Source organism: Lepisma saccharinum, chromosome 19 (assembly GCF_977018435.1).
Source record: "Lepisma saccharinum chromosome 19, izLepSacc3.1, whole genome shotgun sequence".
In the NCBI taxonomy this organism is placed as follows: Eukaryota; Metazoa; Arthropoda; class Insecta; order Zygentoma; family Lepismatidae; genus Lepisma; species Lepisma saccharinum.
Genome location: NC_139247.1, coordinates 965,965 through 987,554, shown reverse-complemented (window position 1 = coordinate 987,554; position 21,590 = coordinate 965,965). Strand labels below are relative to the sequence as shown.

The window sequence follows — 21,590 nt, the reverse complement described above, 5'->3', positions numbered from 1 at the left end:
ATGGCAATGTAGGAATGGTGAAATGAACACGCAACTTTGTTGAAAGAGGACATTTTGGAAAAAAAACAACTTTTTTTGTGGTTTTAAGGACATTATTGAATATTTATAGAACACTTTCTGGTATTTTACTGTCCATTACAATCCTAGCCTTAGTTTTCTGGTACATTGTTTCTTAGTGTAAAATTAAGGTAATTGGTCTTGTACAATAAACACAAAATACAAGATGAGATATTCTTAACTACATATAAAATTAGGTTTCTTAAGGTGCGTATATATGTGCGAACCGTTCCCTGAAAATACGTATTCTTACAGCGAACTTCCAGCAATCAATGGGAAACCGCGAACCACCGGCAATCATTTTTTCAGTGTTCATCTTGTCATCATGTCTTCGCGTGAGGAAAAGTATGTGATTTTGGTGATGAGTGGTGCAGCTTTAGTGATGGCCAGTTTGTGCAAGAAGAGGAGGAAACAACGATGTTGGTGGCACACCAACCTGTATAAAAAATGCACTGGTAAGGAGCTTATGATGCATTTGAAGTCACAAAAATTAAGCAGCCAATATAAGAATTTCACACGAATTTAGCATTCTGATTTTGAGGAATTGCTGCAGAAGATTGGACCCCAGACTTACAAACAGGAAACATATTTCCACTCAAGACAGGTAGGTAGGTAGCTGTACTGTTTGTGCTCGTCTACACTGTTAATCAAGTGTACAAATTTTATTTCTTAATTTTAGTTATTTAATTAATTGTACCAGGTTAGCAGTAACACTTCTATTTCTTGCCACAGGAGATTCATATACTAGCCTTCAATATCTTGTTCAGTATTTCCAAGCAGTCTATTGGACGCAGAATACCAGAAGTCTGCGCAGCACTGAACAATGAATTACAGGGATATATCACGGTAATAAACAGATTTAATTACTCACCATTTAATTTCTTTAAAAACAGGTGATATATTATAAATGAAACATAGGACGTGTAAAACAAACGTCAGTGAAAAGTTTAGAAATTTCCATGAGAACACACAAAGCCACATTACACCAAATCTTCAAAAGTTTCTGAAGTGATTGATGAAGCAGGAGATTGTTACCACGATTATTGAGTGGAGTTGGTTGACAAGGATGGCTCAGATGGTGAGTCTATAGCAGGAGGAGGCACTGTATGCTGTGGTATCATAAACTGTGGTTGATTGGCAGAAGGAGACTCTGCATGCTGTGGTTGAGAATACATGGGATCTAACCTAACCTAACATTATAGATTGTGCTATATATTTTTTAAAATTAATTTTGTAAATGGCTTTCCTCGGACGGAAATTTTTATTTTTTATTTAATATTTCTGTTTCAGCTACCCATGACGGAAAACAAGTTGTTTTGCAGTCACCAATGAACTCGGGTACTGAGTTCTTCAATTATAAATCCAACTTCAGTATTGTGCTTTTTGTATTAGTGGATGGAAATTATAACTGTATGTTTGCTGACGTAGGATGCCAAGGAAGAATTTCGCATGGAGGTGTTTTTCAAGCAAGCAAGTTTCATAGCATGGTCACAGAAAACACATTCGGATTTCCATTACCGGAAGAACTATCGGGGCGTTCTATGGAAGTACCATATTTTTGTGCAGACAATAGTGCATTTGTTCTCAGTGAAAACCTAATGAAGCAATACCCTGGAGACTTTGCCACAGGAACTCCTCAGATAATTTTTAATTATCGTTTGTGTAGGGGCCGTCGGATAGTCGAAAATACCTTCAGTGTATCTAGTGCAGTGTTTTGGGTTTTAAGAAAACCAATGCTTTCGGAGCCCGACAAAGCTGAGTTGATATTGATGGCAGTCATTTTGTTACATAATTATCTTAGGACCCATTCGCCAAATTTGTACACACCTGCTGAGACATTAGACCATGAAGTGAATGGAGTTTTAATCGAAGGGTCATGGAGGAATGAGGGAGACATGACGTCTATGTTGCCACTAAGAAATGCCCCGCAAAGATCTACAAATCATTGGCAAAAAATAAAGGATGAAATAGCTGCTTATTGCTTGCATGAAGGATTCCTAGAATGGCAAAACAAATATGCCTGAGTATGTTAATATTTACTCAACGTGGTAAATCCCTTTCTTGGCAAATCCCTGTCCTCAGAAACTTGAAAGCTTCGTAGGCAAACCACCTACTAAAATAGATCTTGTCTCTTCCTGAAAAAATAAATATAAATTGCTTATAGAAAACAAATTTCAATAAATCACAAATTACTGCTTATTCACAATGGACGAACAACTGACATATCACATTTTTTTTTTAACGAAAAATACAATTCTTTATATTCAAATCCAAGATTACAAGCACAATTATGAAATTTTAATTGTTACTTGTTATAAAGAATTGAAATACATACAATGTAAATGAAAGTTTTGAATAATATTACATAAATTTGCATTTTCTTTCCGTAAAAAATTGTGATTTTTAAGTTTTACGTCCATTGTGAGTGAGCAGTTAATTGATTATTGCTTTAGTACATATGCTCAGTTATGAAGCAGGTATATACATAGACATGAATGTTATCAAATCATAATAATTACAAAAAATTGTACAACTTGAATATATGAATGACACATTTTCTCAACGAGTGTTTAAAAGTTTGTAACATAGTTATTATTTATAGTTCACAACTTACCTTTTCCTGTTCCCTTGCTGCGTTTTATTTTGCTTTCTCACACCGGTAGCTAGCCAGCAAACAGATAATCTTCTTACTTTTGTCCACACAAATATTCATTTTGGCACCTATTTCCCTCCAGGCATTTTCTTTTAATTTTTTTTTGAAATGGTCATTACGTTTAGGATCCCAGAATAAAAATTTAGTTTCATAAATACCAATAAGTTTTACTGCATTTTCCTCTGACCACTCCATAATGACATCAAAACTGCAACAAAACCAATAGAAAATCTGGAGGTTCGTGAGCAGACCAAAAGCAACGAACTATGCATGATGCCGTCCCAATGTGAACTGCGAATGCCAGAAAAACTGACAGAGATGGATCGCCACGAATGGTTCGCACATTACTTAATTCTATGCAACTATATATAAAATAAAAAATATATTTTCCAAATTGTTAAAAATAATACTAAACTGAAAGAAAAAAAATCCTCAAGGATGGCCTAACTGTTCAGTAAATGAACAGAAAGTAAATAAAATCCTCAAGAGGACATCAATGAATACTTGTTAGATTTTCTCTGTATATTCAGCGAGGTCAGTTCTGCATATCCCACTAAGCTGTCAAGACCTAACCAGGGTGGCCACTCTGGAACCATGATAAATTTCAAGTATAATTCCCAGTTTTCAAGGTGAACGTCCTAGAAATTCAAGGATACGAAAAGGTGTTTTTTTTCTTGTTTTTATTTCAACCTCTCACCACCCACATACATACACACACACACAAATATATTAACAATATTACAGGCCTATGTGATGATTTTTATATATATATACACACAGTCTAATTGAATTGAATTAAAATTTTTGAATACATTGGATATATATATTCGCATACTTTTGCCGTGGCCCTCGCATGCATGACCTTCGGCCATGTTGTGGGCGTAATCATATTATAGATGGGGTAAAATGTCTGCATGTTGTATTGGATGAAGGGCAACAAGTGTATAAGTTCGCTAATTGAAAAGTTTAGAAAGTAACTTTATCTGTGTATCGGCTCTAATAAGGTACAAATATTCAAAATAATATTGTGTAATTTCTTAATAATAATAATCTGAGTACGTAATAACATTTCAAGATAATTAGTTGGATGTCTTGCATAAACAAATTCAATAGCAACACTAAATTGGAAATGCAATATTTACGTCTTTTGTCATTTTCACATTTTTAAACGTAATTGGAAAATAATTGTTTTCAGTCATTCCCCTCAAATTCTTACCTTGCCTCTGTAATAAATTCTGACGCTCGTATTTTGAAACACGAAATGTCTAGTATAATAAAGTAGATAAAGTAAAAAGAAATAAGTTGATATTTTGCTGTATTTGCCGCATTATCATCAGAGAAGAAAGAAGTGTCACGTAGTGCACGGGCACAGAATACTGACGGTAGCATCTATACAGCCAGTGTTGCCAGAAACACTTGATAGTTAACAAATGTAGTTTCACCAGTGTTTACTGCATGGTGGGTGGTGGGTGGGTAGTTTCGGTGAGGAGGGTAAAGAGTTATTATTAGTTGGCTAGGTTGAGTCCGAGGGTATAGTATCATGCATTCCTGATATATAGGCTCTTTCCCATCGCCTGTGGAAAGACGTGTCTGAGTGGGGGGGGGGGGCAGTTTGATATGTGTGGATGTTTCCAAGTGGTCTCCCACGATGTGGATGTCCACATCTAGGAAGGTCACTTGGTCTAGTGAGGTCACTACATGACACTGTGATACTTCTTTCTTCTCCGATGATAATGCGGCAAATACCGCGAAATATCAACTTATTTATTTTCGTGTGGTAAGTGTATACTGTCTCCATCATTTGTATATAGATATATACAGGAATAGGATGATCAAAAGTGCCAGAAGGGCGGATAAGCACAAATGATGAAAGAAACAGTAAACACTTACGACACAAAAAGAAATGTTGATATTTTGTGGTATTTGCCGCGTTATCACCGGTCAGTATTCTGTGCCCTGCACTACCTGACACTGTGATACTCCTTTCTTCTCCAATGATAATGCGGTCAATATTGCAAAATATCAACTTTTTACTTTTCCTGTGGTATGTGTTTACTGTCTCCATCATTTGTGCTTATCCACCCTTCTGGCACTTTTTCTCATCCTATTCCTGTATATATACACACATAAAGATGTATATATTTAAATATTTAATTTAAGGTTCGGAGTTAACATTTGCCATTTCATATACTAAGACTCGTAATACACCTACAAACACAAGTCACAAATGTTACGGGATATATTAACCCTGTAATGCCCAAGGTACTAACTTGTTAAGTTCCATAATTACATTTTCGATTTTTTGGACCCTTTTGGACAACTTATAACAAATATATTCGATTTTTTTTAATTTTCTAAAGAAATAACAATTTTGTTGCATTTATGATACACTGGGCATTTATTATTATTATTACATTTACAAAAGAATCCTGTTCGATGCCCACACGTGAGCAGTTACAATACAATAAGGTAAATGCTCACATGACTTCTGTTACACATGATAGTTGTAAAAACAATTTCTGTCTTTGTTGAGGCATAGATTTACTTCACATTTAATACAAGATACATATGTGTAACCCCGAGGACAAAATTTACATCGTTGTCGATTCTTTTCTCATTGAGGAAAATGATTTACTGCGTCTCTCCGTACCTCTTTCATTGGACCATGTGATACTGCCTTCCTCTTTTTCACTTCAGGTGGACTTTGAGAAAGTCTACCTTTTCGTACCTTGAAGCTTACAAGAGATTCTGCCACAAGGGCTCGAAATTTTCGTAAGGGTAATTTGTCCTTATGTGGTATACTACGGAATTTGCTGTCTCTGCAGTATAGAAGCCATGCATTCACAAGAGCACTAGTTAGAAGATGATACCACAAGTACATATACCACCTTCGACTCTCTATACAATATTTGTACAAGCTTACTAAACAATTATGAAGATCAATGCCACCCATTATTGAATTGTACTCTTGTATGATGTTTGGGCATGGTACATTTAGAAATTGCTTCATTTTCTTTTCCCATCTTCTAACTTCTATTACTGGTTCCAAACCAGCATAGGTAGATATGAGTATCACACCACGATTGTCATACCATTTCACTATCAATATTCTGTCATCTGTGTCTCTTCTATAATCAACAGCTCGTCTGCCATTTTTCTTCAAATCTTTGTCACATAGTAGAGGACATCCATGTAACCTGTTGACACGTTTGGTGCCCAAATAATGCAGCCCTTCTTCCAATAGTTTATCGGCCAATGGCACAGAAGAGAAAAAATTGTCAGCACAAATAATGTAGCCTTCGTTTCTTGGTACTTGCAAAGTCATTTTGAAAACAGTGTCTCCATCCAGTCCGTACAAATATGGATTGGCTGACTTGCCTTCATAAACTTCAAATTGGTGAAGAAATCCGGAGCTACTTGGTCTTCCCCACAATTTAAATCCCCATGGATGGGGTTTACTCTTTATATATTGGAACCCTGGACTTCTTGTGCCTATGAATGGCACAATGATTTCATCAACACTTTGATGTTGTTCTTGACTAATTTTTGCAAAATTATTTTGTAATTGGGAAATGAATGGACGAAGTTTCCACACTTTATCCTTTTTTCTGATCATCTGACACCTCTGCATTATTTGTAAAATGAATGTACCTACACAATTTTTCAAACTCATTCCGAGACATTACATCTGCAACAAGGTGATACCTACACTCTCTCTCGAATCGAATGTTAGGCATCTGAGCAAGACCCATTCTAAAATACAAACCAATAAACTGTTCAATGAGTTTCGAATTTACAACATACACAGAACCACTTTCTTGCAAATAATATATACTAGTTTCTTTGGCTATTTCTTCAATCATTTCACTAGTGATAAACTCTTTGAAGTACGGTGTCCACTCATCAGAAGAATGACATTCAACATTACCTTTAAATTCAGGGTATGGTTTATTCAAAGGTACCTTCCTCCAATTGTAGGAACTTTGTCTCTTACTAGAATTATTATTTGACCCGCTGTCGACACTGTTGCATGGATCTGATTCAGAATCTGTACAGTCACTTTCATTTTCTGAATTTGATAGAGACTGGGTTTTTTTAGGGACTTCAGCTTCTTCTTCTTCTTCATCATCATCACTTAACTCAAAATCACTTTGGACATCATCAAGGGCACTAAGAATGTCTCTGGCATCAGTGAAATGACCTCGGTACTGTAAAATATACAAACAAAAGTCAGTTTAGTTGCTGCTTTATATTTTTTGTCACTACAGTTAATGATACATTATACAATGCATTGTTTATGTATGTGACATAACATTACAACCACCAAGATTTACATAATTTATTCAACATATTAGATATGAAATTAATGTGAAATAGCATGTATATCATAACTTCTGCATCTACTTTCAAATTGCACCAAGAGTTTTGCTTCATTGACATACCTGTTTAGTTATAAAATGTCATTATAATCAATTGATATCAATTTTCTAAATGAAGGACAGTCTGATTTTAATTATCTCTTTCTGCTCAATGCCCCAATTATAATACTACATTTCTTCTTGAAATAGTTCTAAAGCAATGACACATGCAAAGATAAAAATTTAGAATTACAATAAAACATAACTATTCCGAATAATGTACATTAGTTCTGAATGTTCTGAGCCTTTACCGGCCTGGGGCATTTCAGTGTACAGTTAATGAGATAGTTAAGTATAAATTAGATGTAGTAGCTGTCCAGGAAGTTAGGTGGCCAGGAGAAGGGAATTGTAAAACTAAAAATTATACTTTTTTCTATGGTGGTACTGAAAATCATAATTTTGGAACAGGCTTTTTCATAAATAATAGAATTATCTCGGCTCTTAAAACAGTAGAATTTATTAATGATAGGATATCATATGCAGTTTTACAGGGTAGGTGGTGTAAAATTATTTTAATAAACATACATGCACCAACGGAAGGTAAAGATGATAATACTAAAGATGATTTTTATACAGAGTTAGAACAGGTCTTTGATAAATTTTCTCAGTATGATATGAAAATACTGTTAGGTTATTGTAATGCACAGATTGGCACAGAAGAGACATTTAAACCCACGATTGGTCAAGAAAGTCTTCATGAATTAAGTAATGATAATGGTATAAGATTGATTACTTTCGCAACCTCAAAGAATTTAATTGTGAAAAGTACCACTTTTAAACATAAAGATATCCATAAATATACCTGGTCTTCTCCAGATGGTAAAACTCATAATCAGATAGATCATATTCTCATTGATAAGAGAAGGCATACTAGTATAATTGACATTCGTACACGTAGAGGTGCTGACTGTGCCAGTGACCATTATTTAGTAATTTCTAAATTAAGAGAAACACTCTCAGTGATAAATCATAAGGAACAAGATCTAAAAGTTCTAAAATTTGATACAGGAAAGTTTACTGATGAAAGAATTAAGAAAGATTACCAAATTAAACTGTCAAATAGATTTGATGTTTTGCAGGATTTAAATGATGATGAAAATATAAATGAAACAGACGTAAATAAGAATTGGGAGCACATACGTAATGCAATAGAATCAGCAGCTAAAGAAAGTATAAGATACCATAAACCGAGAAAAAGTAAGCCATGGTTTGATAATGAATGTCATAATCTAATAGAAATAAGAAATCAGGCTAGACTTAGGTGGTTAAATAACTCTGATGATACAAATCTAAACAATTATAATAGAATAAAATAGAAGTAAAAAAAGAGATTACTTGAAAAGCAAAATTAACGAAATTGAAACAAACAGCAAAAATAAAAATATCACAGATTTAAGGTGTAAATGAGTGTAGAAAGGGGTGGCAACCTGAAGTAAACTTGATAAAAGATAAAGACGGTGATTTTCTAGCTGACCCAAGAGATATTCTAAAAAGATGGAAGAACTACTTTAATGACCTTTTAAATGTCCATATAGGAGATAAATCAGAAGTAAATGAAGTCCACACAGCAGAACCTTTAGTTCCAGAACCTAACTTGACTGAAGTTAAGGATGCTATTAAAAGGCTAAAGAATAACAAAGCACCTGGCATTGATTTAATACCAGCTGAGTTAATTAAATATCGTGGAAATTCATTAATGTCAAATTCATAAATTAATTTGTTTAATATGGAATAAAGAAGAAATCCCTCAACAGTGGAAAGAATCCATAATTGTTCCTGTGTTTAAAAAAGGTGATAAAATGAACTGCAATAATTACCGTGGAATTTCTCTACTCTCAACAACATATAAAATATTATCTAACATTCTTTTAACAAGACTAACCCCATATGCTAATGAAATTATAGGTGATTATCAATGTGGATTTAAACGTAACAGATCAACTACAGATCAAATTTTTCACATCAGACAGACACTTGAAAAAAAGTGGGAATATAATCAAAATGTCCATCAGCTATTCATTGATTTCAAAAAACCATATGATTCGGTCAAAAGAGATAAATTATATAATATACTGTGCGTCCATTTCGATCTGCAGCCGAGAGATCGGGAGAAGCGTGGCGGGCGGCACTGACGGAGATGCCGACATTTGCGGCCTGAAATGCCCGCTTATTTTTATGGACATATGCAGACATTTATATAAATATTGCAAAACGAGCACTAACCTGTGTTATAAGAGTATGGTTTTAATTTTAGTAGCTTAGTGACTGTATGTGCCGATGATTTTGACACGCCCACCTCTTGTGAAACACGGCGTAGAGGTTTGTTTGGAGAACGTTCTAACGCTGCACCAATATCATCGAGTTTTGCTTCGGTTAGAATCCGTCGTTTTTGCTTAGGTGTTTTAAAATTTAACGATACAGTTTCTCGTAATTTAAGGACAAGATATCTAACCGTATCTCTGTGTGGAGTTGAAACGCATGGGAATTTCTGTACAAATTACCTACACACGTCTCGACACGAGTTTGTTTTCACGTAGGTACGTGTCATACATAAAAAATCTTTGTTCTAACGTGAATCTTGCGGCTGGCATTTCAATCGTCTCACTGACACGACACACATACACACTACAATAACACAAACAAGTAACTGCAAGTAACCAAGAATAACACTCTTGCGCACAGTACGAAATTAACACGCTCTTGGTTTACATTGCTCGCCACTATATTTACAACTCTGTCTTCATCTAGTCGCGAAGGAACAAAAAACTCGAGCTCGGATATTTCGGATTGCGAGGAAGCTCACGAATACCATTCACTTTTATCGGTTTCGTCTGCAGTGTAATCCTGATACAGTGTTGCACATTCGAAACCTCCAAACGATTCCCATTGCCACAAAACTCTTTCAAGGATATAAACTTAAGCAGGACGTTACTGATCAAAACCATGATTAAAATGCTTTTTTATCTGTGGCTCTTAACATCGTTTCTATAGCGTATTTATTTGTGTATATAAGAGCAGAACTTGGATGAATTACAGAAGAACTTTTGCGTGTTATAACACAGGTTAGTGATCGTTTTGCAATATTTATATAAATGTCTGCATATGTCTATAAAAATAAGCGGGCATTACAGGCCGCAAATGTCGGCTTCTCCGTCAGCGCCGCCCGCCACGCTTCTCCCGATCTCTCGGCTGCAGATCGAAATGGACGCACGGTATTAGTTGAGTTTGGAATACCTAAGAAGCTTGTTAGTATGATAAAAATATGCACCAGTGAAACAGAAAGTAAAATTCGTGTGGGTATTAATATGTCTGACAAATTTACAATTCATGATGGGTTAAAACAAGGAGATGCATTATCTCCATTGCTCTTTAATTTTGCCTTAGAATAATATGCTGTTAGGAAGGTAAAAGAAACTACAGAAGGACTAAAATTAAATGGTGTGACTCAGTTGTTAGCATATGCAGATGATGTAGACTTACTGGGGGATGATGTGAATACAATTAAGAATAATGCTAAAATATTTTTCAAAACTGCTAAAGAGATAGGTTTGGAAGTTAACAAAGAGAAAACTAAATATATGCTTACAGGCCGAAGCCACGTGTTAGGTAATAATCAAAATCTAATTATTGATAACAACTCGTTTGAACCAGTTTCCAAATTCAAATACTTAGGAGTAATATTAACAAATGAAAATTATATTAAAGAGGAAATAAAAAGTAGGCTTAATTCAGGAAATGCATGTTACTTCTCTCTTCATAAACTTTTGTCTTCTCGTTTAATATCTAAGAAACTAAAAGTTAAAATATACAAAACAGTAATTTTGCCTGTAGTATTATATGGATGTGAAACTTGGTCCCTTACATTGAAAGAGGAACATAAATTGAGAGTATTTGAAAATAAGATCCTTAGGAAAATCTTTGGACCTAAAAGGGATGAGGAGACAGGTGAGTGGAGAAGGTTACATAATTTAGAACTACATAATTTGTATTCATGTCCAGATATTAGTAGAATAATTAAATCAAGAAGACTTAGGTGGGCAGGCCATGTGGCACGAATGGGAGAGGAAAGAGGAGTTTACAGGATTCTTGTTGGGAAACCTGATGGTAAGAGACCTGTAGGAAGGCCAAGACGAAGATGGAGGGACAACGTTGAGATGGACCTAAGGGAAATCGGTAGGGATGGAAAAGAGTATATAGAACTTGCTCAAGATAGGAAAAGATGGAAGGCCTGTGTTGCTGCAGCCATGAACCTTCGGGTTTAAGAAGGCTAGGGAGTTAGTTAGTTAGTTAGTACATTAGTTGCAGATATGCAACACTGGGAACATAGTTGCAGACATGCGACTCTGGGAACATATGGTGCAATTCTAAATGGAATTCCCAATGTTGCATTTGTGCAACATTTTTTATAACTATATTTTCTCAAAGAATGTACACTAAAATCACTAATATATAAAAGAAATGTGAAAACGAAATACTAAATTAACAGAAAGTAATTATCTCCCAAAGAAAACTCACCGTGATATGTTTGGTTTGTCCATTCAAAGATGACCCAGACGTGCCTGGTAATGCATCCATATTGAAACAACACACAGTGACAATTGACTAACAGTTTTCGATGACGTTAAAGGATATGTCAACAAAATATGTTTTTTGTACAGCACAAAAGTCAAACTTGGCCAAAGACATTTCATATTACTAGAGAACTCTATACAAAACTTTAAAATGGGAATATGAGATGACGTTGCATATATGCAACGTATGGCATTACTGGGTATACAAAAAATTTAATTGTCAGTGACATAGCACTGCAAAATTAGTTGCCATGCGTATTGTATATTTATTTGCCTGAAGTCAGCCAGGTTCTGATAAAATATGTCCCATGCATGTTTTAGTTAGAAAATGACATGTCTCACTATGCAACAAATATTTGGAACTCTGGTGTTTTACACCTTCTTTACAATCAAGGGAACATTTCGGCATGATGCGAGTCATTAAAAAAAATCTCCTCTAGAACAACAGTAGACGTCATTGTTGTGGATGATCCAACTATTGATTGATTTAGTTTACTTCGCTTTTCTACAACATTTGGCTAATGAGGAATATGAATACAAGTGATGAATTTGATGAAGGAACATTCACGAAGAACACCTACGAGGTGGTATCAAAAAGTTTTGAGACTAGTTCTGTAACACACCAACAGATGGCAGCGCAAGGCTGCACGCACAGGCACAGGGAGCACCAACCTTCATAAGTCAGTGTGCCAAGAGACATCGTCCTGTGTACATCGTGAGCTGTGCAGCTGGTGCTCTTCTGACCATGTGCGTTACCACGTCTGCGATTTCATCATGGACAGCAAGTTTGAACGAGCGAACGTGAAATTCTGTGTGAAACTGGGCAAATCAGTCACAAAGACACTTGACATGATTCAGCAAGTGTACGGCAATGCTGCAATGAGTCGTGCGAGGTGTTTTGAGTGGCATGTGTGCTTCAAGAGTGGTAGAACATCACTGGAAGATGATGAGAGGTCAGGAGGACCTTCAACGAGCACAACACCCGAAAATGTAGAAATCATTCGGCAACTTGTGCATGAGTATCATCGGCGAACAATCCACAACATTGCTGCCATTCTCGGTGTGTCATACGGAACAGTGCAGGCAATCCTCACGTGTGATTTGAACATGCGCCGTGTTGCTGCCAAGTTTGTCCCCAGGATGCAGACCCAGGAGCAGAAGGAACACCATGCCCAAGTCTGCCAAGAACTCCGTTAGCGTGCCGTCTTTCAGTGATGTTCTTCCACTCTTGAAGCGTGTGTGTCTCTGTGGCGGATTTGCCCAGTTTCACACAGAATTTCACGTTTTCTCTGTTCTAACTTGCTGTCCATGATGAAATCGCAGATGTGGTAACGCATACGGTCAGAAGAGCACCAGCTGCACAGCTCACGATGTACACAGGACGATGTCTCTTGGCACACTGACTTATGAAGGTTGGTGCTCCCTGTGCCTGTGCGTGCAGCCTTGCGCTGCCATCTGTTGGTGTGTTACAGAACTAGTCTCAAAACTTTTTGATATGTCCTCGTATGTCCAGGCTGGGATTCGAATCAGGGAATCTAGCATCATGGCACGCTGTGAAAAACACTCTGACATGGACGTGGATGAATGATCCAAATATCGTACACTCTACTGACGTAACAGTGCCAATGAGTAATTCAGAACACTGTTTGACTTACACCACTTTGAATTTTCAGAATGCTGATTAACATTTTCAACTAATTTTGTCTAGAGACCATTTGATGTTAAGAGTTTTGAAATGAATGCTAAAAATTTTCATTGGCACAATATTAAGCAGTTAGATACTAACGAAAAAATATTTTAAAAAAATATAGTTTTGCGGGTTAGGTGGCAGAGCAGCCACAGGCTGAACTTCTACTACGAGGACTTTATCAACTTGTTTGACAGAAACTATGATGTTCTTTTGGTTTTTAATGCATTTCACTGTTCATGGGATAAATTATACAATGTAGTGGTCATTAAGAAATGGTACATTTGAGTTTGGTAAAGTTATGTCAGTCAATATTGTGTATTGTAGCATCACATAGCACAAGCGGGAAGAACCGGGAAGAAATTCTGCTTCTGTCGTCTGCGTTGGAAGGCAAGAAAGGTAACATGAGCCTTAGAACCAATCAGGTGTTCCGTACGCCAGTGTACAACAGAGCCTTTCGCATGTGCTGTAGAGATACAAGCTTTCCGTCAAGACAGGCAGAATCCTGTATTAGGGATGGCCAAACGGATCCGGATCCAGAAGTTACGGATCTGGATCCAGATCCGGATCCGAGAGTTTCGTATCTCAATCCCATTATAATATTACCACACCTAAAAAGGTATTATGATCTTCGATTAGAAAGAAATTTTTCATTAGTTAGTCCTACAACAATTTTTTTCAAGTGTTGTTCCTAAAATACTTTGCTATGCATCGGCTAACACACTCGTGCACAAAAATAATCTTACTTGTTTAACATAAAATGTTACAGGTGATTTTGTAAATGCCATTGAAACGAATATGTATTCATTTGAATGTATTGGAAATGGAAACACACACATAAATGTGAGACATTCCATTCCAGGATGAAACCTTTAACACATATAACAATATAGAAATGTTATACAAAAATTATACAATTGTTCTACAGTTACAGTTTTACAAATTAAAAAAAAAAACATTATAATATATGCAGTGTTATATAATTACAAAGTGTAAGACTAACTAAGTGTCCCCCTCCGATTTCCATGAAACTTGGCAGGCATATAGTGGGCCCAATGGAAGAAATACGTGTTTTTTTTGTTTCAGCTAAAAAAACTGTTTTAGGGGCAAAACTCCCTCAAATGTCAAGATGAGGACAAATTGAAGTGAGGATCTGACCCCTGTGTCCTACTCCGATTTCCATGATACTTGGCAGGTGTGTGTATAAACGGGCCCAAAGGAAGAAATACGTGGTTTTTTTGTTTCGGCTAAAAATCTGTTCGAGGGGGCAACCTCCCCTCAAATGTCAAGATGAGGACAAATTGAAGTGGGTATCTGACCCCTGTGTCCCTCCGATTTCCATGAAACTTGGCAGGTGTTTAGTGGGCCCAATGGAAGAAATACGTGTTTTTTTTGTTTCAGCTAAAAAAACTGTTTTAGGGGCAAAACTCCCTCAAATGTCAAGATGAGGACAAATTGAAGTGAGGATCTGACCCCTGTGTCCTACTCCGATTTCCATGATACTTGGCAGGTGTGTGTATAAACGGGCCCAAAGGAAGAAATACGTGTTTTTTTTGTTTCGGCTAAAAATCTGTTCGAGGGGGCAACCTCCCCTCAAATGTCAAGATGAGGACAAATTGAAGTGGGTATCTGACCCCTGTGTCCCTCCGATTTCCATGAAACTTGGCAGGTGTATAGTGGGGCCCAATGGAAGAAATAAGTGTTTCTTTTTTTTGTTTCAGCTAAAAAAACAGTTTTACAGGGCAAAACCCACTCAATTGTCAAGATGAGGACAAATTGAAGTGGAGATCTGACCCCTTTGTCCACTCCGATTTCCGTGAAACTTGGCAGGTGTGTGTATAAATGGGCCCAAATGAAGAAATACGTGTTTTTTTTTTTTTTGTTTTGGCTAAAAATCTGTTTTAGGGGGCAAAACCCCTCAAATGTCAAGATGAGGACAAATTGAAGTGGAGATCTGACCCCTGTGTCCCCCTCCGATTTCCGTGAAACTTGGCAGGTGTGTATAAACGGGCCCAAAGGAAGAAATACGTGTTTTTTTGTTTCAGCTAAAAAACGGTTTTAGGGGGCAAAACGCACTCAAATGTCAAGATGAGGACAAATTGAAGTAAGGATCTGACCCCTGTGTCCCTCCGATTTCCATGAAACTTGTCAGGTGTATAGTGGGGCCCAATGGAAGAAATACGTGTTTCTTTTTTTTCAGCTAAAAAACGGTTTTACGGGGCAAAACGCACTCAAATGTCAAGATGAGGACAAATTGAAGTGAGGATCTGACCCCTGTGTCCCCCTCCGATTTCCATGATACTTGGCAGGTGTGTGTATAAACGGGCCCAAATGAAGAAATACGTGGTTTTTTTTGTTTCGGCTAAAAATCTGTTCAAGGGGGCAACCTCCCCTCAAATGTCAAGATGAGGACAAATTGAAGTGGGTATCTGACCCCTGTGTTCCCCTCCAATTTCCATGAAACGTGGCAGATGTATAGTGGGGCCCAAAGGAAGAAATACATGTTTTTTTTTGTTTCAGCTAAAAAACGGTTTTACAGGGCAAAACCCACTCAATTGTCAAGATGAGGACAAATTGAAGTGGAGATCTGACCCCAGTGTCCCCCTCCGATTTCCGTGAAACTTGGCAGGTGTGTGTATAAATGGGCCCAAATGAAGAAATACGTGTTTTTTTTTTGTTTCGGCTAAAAATCTGTTCTAAGGGGCAACCTCCCCTCAAATGTCAAGATGAGGACAAATTGAAGTGGGGATCTGACCCATGTGTTCGCCTCCGATTTCCATGAAACGTGGCAGGTGTATAGAGGGGCCCAAAGGAAGAAATACGTGTTTTTTGGGTTTCAGCTAAATACTGTTTTAGGGGGCAAAATAACCTCAAATGTCAAGATGAGGACAAATTGAAGTAAGGATCTGACCCCTGTGTCCCTCCGATTTCCATGAAACTTGGCAGGTGTATAGTGGGGCCCAATGGAAGAAATAAGTGTTTCTTTTTTTTCAGCTAAAAAACGGTTTTACGGGGCAAAACGCACTCAAATGTCAAGATGAGAACAAATTGAAGTGAGGAGCTGACCACTGTGTCCCCCTCCGATTTCCATGATACTTGGCAGGTGTGTGTATAAACGGGCCCAAATGAAGAAATACATGTTTTTTTTTGTTTCGGCTAAAAATCTGTTCGAGGGGGCAACTTCCCCTCAAATGTCAAGACCCCTGTGTCCCCCTCCGATTCCCATGAAATTTGACAGGTGAATAGAGAGGCCATATGCCCCCTGTTTCTTCCTATGCCATATTTACATGGTTTCGGACTTACATCCCCACTTCAATTTCTCATTTTGACATTTGAGGGGGGGGGGGCTGTATACACCTGCCAAGTTTCATGGAAATCAGAGGGGGAGACTTAGACCTCCCTTGTAAGTGTATTAATTAATTAGAAATCGCGCATGCGCGCACACCTACTATATATATATGTGTAAGTATGTATATTATATATATATGTATATTAGCTTGTAACAATATGTTATAAACACATTCTTACTTTCCAAAGAAGCGCATGTGGGATGGCAAAACGGATCCGTCTGAAAGTACTGGATCCGGATCCGAAAGTTCTGGATCTGGATCCGAAAGTACTGGATCCGGATCTGAAAATTCCGGATCCGAAAAATCTTAGAATCTGTATGCCAAACCAAGCCGGCATCCGGCCAGCAAAGGCATTAGAAAAATACTACAACGAGAGCTGTTAGTGGAGCGTTGTAGGCGGATCACGAAATATAGTTATTATAATGCCATAAAGTTCAAACATAAATATAATTAGTCATTTTACTTTATATTTACAGCATTTACACATTTTTTAAATTTTAAATCTGGGAATGCCGGGTGTACTAGAATGCTACGCCACTGTTAATTGTAAAATAATTTCAACTCGAATTTACCAAATCAACTTCAATTATCTTAGAATAATATTCTATCTGTCAGACAGATTGTTCTGCAAACAACACTAATAAAGTAAGCAGATTGAAAGAATACTGTTCTATTTTCCATGCAGTTTTATTTTCCTTCCTTGATAAAAATAAAAGTTAAACTGTGAAAAACTTGCTTTATGGCATTTATTAATATGTATAAATTCAATGGGATTTGGAATAATAAAAGTTGCAAGTTTTCATTGCTACAGAGAAAAATGCATACAGAAATCATGCATAATTTCCAGAGCCAATAATTCAAGCATAATTCCCGGTGAATAGCCAACCTGCTAACGTCACCATCATCATTCAGTCCCTGAAGAAGAGAATGGCATTAGCTCTCACATGCTCTGAAATATATCAGGTCCAAGAGAATATTATCCCAACAGAATTTCCTCATTATTCAGAGCTAGGAAAGCTTCAGGAATTATTTCAATAGAATATCATGTTGCATTACAGTTGTTTCATACGTGAAGATTGCCATAAATGCGAAGTACCAAATGTAAACAGGGACATTTTGAAACTCCTGACACAAATATCAAACCTTGTTATGCAGCTCCTAAATTAAGCGAAGGGAAAATGTTAAACAACAAATTCCATTCATATTTTGCTATGACATATATTGAGCTCTGGACAACAAGCAGGATTCTTGGTACATACAGACCAGGAGAATAATTTTGAATCCACCCTTTAACCTGATGTGAAAACACATACGACAGTTTTTATTGAAGCACTTTGCACATTCTCACATGTTCTAGGAGTCTCCATCTACTAACATATCTTTTACTACATGTTGAACTGTTTTTATATGCCTGCTCAAGTAAGATTTAGTAGAAAACTTCATATCACATGATTCACATTCAAAAGGCTTTGCAATAATTTTGTGTGCATGCTTACATATCTGTAAATGTTCTTTAAGAGAGTATTTTCGATTGAATGTCTTATTACACGAGTTGCATGCAAACGGTCTTTCTTTAGTGTGAATCCTCATATGCTTCTTCAGATAGTCCTTAGTACAAAATGTCTTTCCACATTCCTTACACTCACAACGCATTTCACCTGTGTGAATTTTCATGTGAACTTTTAGTTTTGACATTCTATCAAATGACTTTCCACATACACATTTGTACACTTCCTTTTTTTCAAGATGAATTTTCATGTGTTCTTGCAACACAAACTTTCGTCTAAAAGTTTTTCCACAAACATTGCAAGGGTAAAGTACATTTCCTGTGTGCGTGTTCATATGAACAGGCAAATGATGCTTGTTCCAAAACTTCGCCCCACAAATATCACAAAAATACCTTTTCCTGGAATCTGAATGGATTCTAAAATGAATAGAAAGCAAATTCTTAGTGCGAAAACTTTTCCCACAAATACTACAAGAAACATTACCTGTACCATGTACATTTTGTAGGTGACTCTTTAAGTTCCCAGAAGTTTTGAAAGCAGCTGCACATATATTGCAAGCGTAATCTCTTGTATGAGCATGCACTTCATTTATGTGATAGTATAGCCTATGCCGTTCTAAGAATGATTTGTTACACTCGCTGCATTTGTATGATCCTTCTTTTTTAAAATGAATTCTATCCATGTGTCGCTTTCTGTCACAAACTTGGGAGAATGATTTATCACAAACTGAACATGAATAAGGCTTTTCTTTTGTGTGATAGCGCATGTGGATCTGCAGAGATATTCTTCTTCTGAATACCTTTTGGCACACACTGCACTGAAATGGCATGTCACTTGAGTGTGAAACAAGATGGGATTTCAGGGCACTTTTGCCCATACAAGTTTTGCCGCAAATGCTACATGTACATGGGTTTTCGGTAAAGCATGGAGAATGATGTTTTAATTGTCTCTTTTGAACAAATGACCTGAGGCACACTGGGCACTTGAATTGCTTCACACCAGTGTGCCTCCATTGGTGCTTATCACACAAACTCTTTGTTGTGAATGATTTTCCACACACAGAGCATGAATATGGTTTGATATTGAAATGAGTTAACAAGTGACTTTCCAGACCAAACTTGTATCTGAATTTAATGTTGCACATGGTACACGAAAAGGGCTTCTCATCTGTGTGGATCATCATATGTCTTCTGCATGCCTTTTTAGTGGTGAAAGTTCTATCACACAAGCTGCATCTGAGAGGGTCGGTGGTGGAGTTGGTTACTGCTTCATACAGAGAGTGGGATTCTGGTACCAAGTTTTTAACATCACTCGAGCAAGAAACGTAACTGGACACAAGACTTTTCCAATCAACTTGGTTGCCGAACTCACGTGCAGTTTTCAATTCTTCATTCTGATTTGCCAAGTTCCTAAAATTTGAAAAGAAAATAGAAATGACCAAATGTCTCTAATGGAAACCAAATATGTAAAGTACAGTTTTACTTATAAATTTTAACCCATGCAGTTTAAAGAAGCATAGTCTACTATGCACACTGATAGCTTCACAATAAAACAAATATCTGAAGCATATTATATTTTGCATTGTTTTTTGCCTCTTATGCCAGTCTTGAGGATAAGGAATGATTGAATGAAATTGATGAAGGAACACTACGAAAAGAAAATGTGTGTCCATGTTGGGAGATGAACCTCCAAATCGCTGGTGAGACAATTGCTCGACAAGCTTGGCAACATAATACAGATAAATCCCAAAACATGAACAAGCATAACAAGTAATTATTTCATTTGGAGTTTGGTTATGACCATAAGTATTAGGGAGTAGTAGGGGTGGAGGCTAATAATGCTAGTCATGAATACTTCAGGGTTGTAATAGCCTAATTTAATTTCAATGGAATTGCTACAATGCAGAAGTGTCCGTGAGTGAATAGAGTTTGAAATGTAGCAAAATGAAAATTTTCTAATATGGGTTGGGTACCGTGTCAAATGGCAACATTTCTTTGACAATATGAATGATACGAGGTTTGTTCAGAAAGAAACCAAACTTTCGCATTTGCATACCATTGAAACAATCCGCATTGGACAACTTAAAAGTGATGTGAAGAGGGATCCTTCAGAAGTACTACACCATTGAGCGCAACAGTCTAGATTGTTAATTTTTCATCCTGTGAGCAGGTAAGTGAAGTCATGTTGCATGATACACAGAAAATGAAGATACTCAAAGAGCAATCTGTGTCATCAATTTTGATTCGAATTGGGCAAGACGTTTATAGAAACACTCAAAATGTTGCAAGAAGTATATGAGAAAGACTGTATGAGCTGGACACAACTGTATGAGCAGATTAAAGCAGGCAGAACATGCATTGAAGATGAAAAGCCTGGACTGCCATAAACATTGTGTGATGATGTGCATGTTGAGCAAGTGCATGCTGTGCGGTGGGAAAACCATTGGTTGACCATCCATGAAATAGCAGAAGTGGAAAGAAGCAAAATGTCATGTTATAGAATTTTGGTGGAAAAACTCAACATGAACTGGGTTGCTGCCAAATTTGTTCAATGGTTGCTGACAGATGGAACAACATCCCCCCCCCCCCCCACACAAAAGAGTTCACATCAGTAAAGATCTTTTGAACTGAGGAAATGAGAATGACAGCTTCCTGCAGAACATCATAACAGGTGATTTAACACCTGCGGACATTTTTTGCTTCCCAGGTTAAAATCCACCCTGAAAGGAAGCTGCTTCCAGTCCATAGAAGGGATTAAAGGCAATTCCATTGTGACGGGTGTGACATTCGGACAAATTTACATCTCTCTCTATAATTATTTTCTTAGCACCTTCAAATATGTAACTATCAATTCACGTAATTTCATTTTCCTTAATGACAGTTATCTAATTTCGCCCGACCCTGTGGCCGAGTAGTTAGCACATCGCGCTGCGACGCCAAGGGTCCCGGGTTCGAATCCCGGTCGGGCTTGGTTGTTTGTGAATGTCCATTCATCAATTTCATCACTTCATCACTCATCCCCATCTTCGCAAATTAGCCAAGAGGCACAAAACGCGAAGTAAAATAAACTAAATCAATCAATCAATCAAGTTATCTAATTTCAGAATACGAGGATCACTATTTATATTTTGAGCCTAACAATGAAAAAACAGGAATTTGGCATTGAAAACTGCTTTATTGTTTTTCGAAGTATTCTCCTTTATGGTCAATACACTTTTGCATTCGTTCGAACCATTTGTCAAAGCAGTTTTTCCAATCTTCTTGAGACACCTCCATAATATGGTTTTTGAACGCATCAACGGCGTCTTCCGCCGACGAAAATCGTTGTCCACGCAATTTATTCTTGA

At 37.0% G+C, this 21,590-nt stretch overlaps 1 protein-coding gene across 3 annotated transcripts in view; it reads right to left on the bottom strand.

Moving 5' to 3' along the window:
• Positions 1 to 321: 321 nt before the first annotated feature.
• LOC146002786 (uncharacterized) overlaps positions 322 to 21,590 on the bottom strand; it is a 100,534-nt gene continuing 79,265 nt past the window's right edge. For 2 of the 3 annotated variants that reach the window (XM_083140719.1, XM_083140720.1), the window contains exon 4: positions 17,408 to 19,653. In XM_083140719.1, the coding sequence (XP_082996845.1) occupies positions 18,090 to 19,653 (1,564 nt within the window). In that variant the 3' untranslated portion in view covers positions 17,408 to 18,089. Of the gene's footprint in view, positions 2,193 to 17,407; positions 19,654 to 21,590 lie in introns of those variants that run through there. The other variant, XM_083140721.1, reaches the window with a different exon arrangement.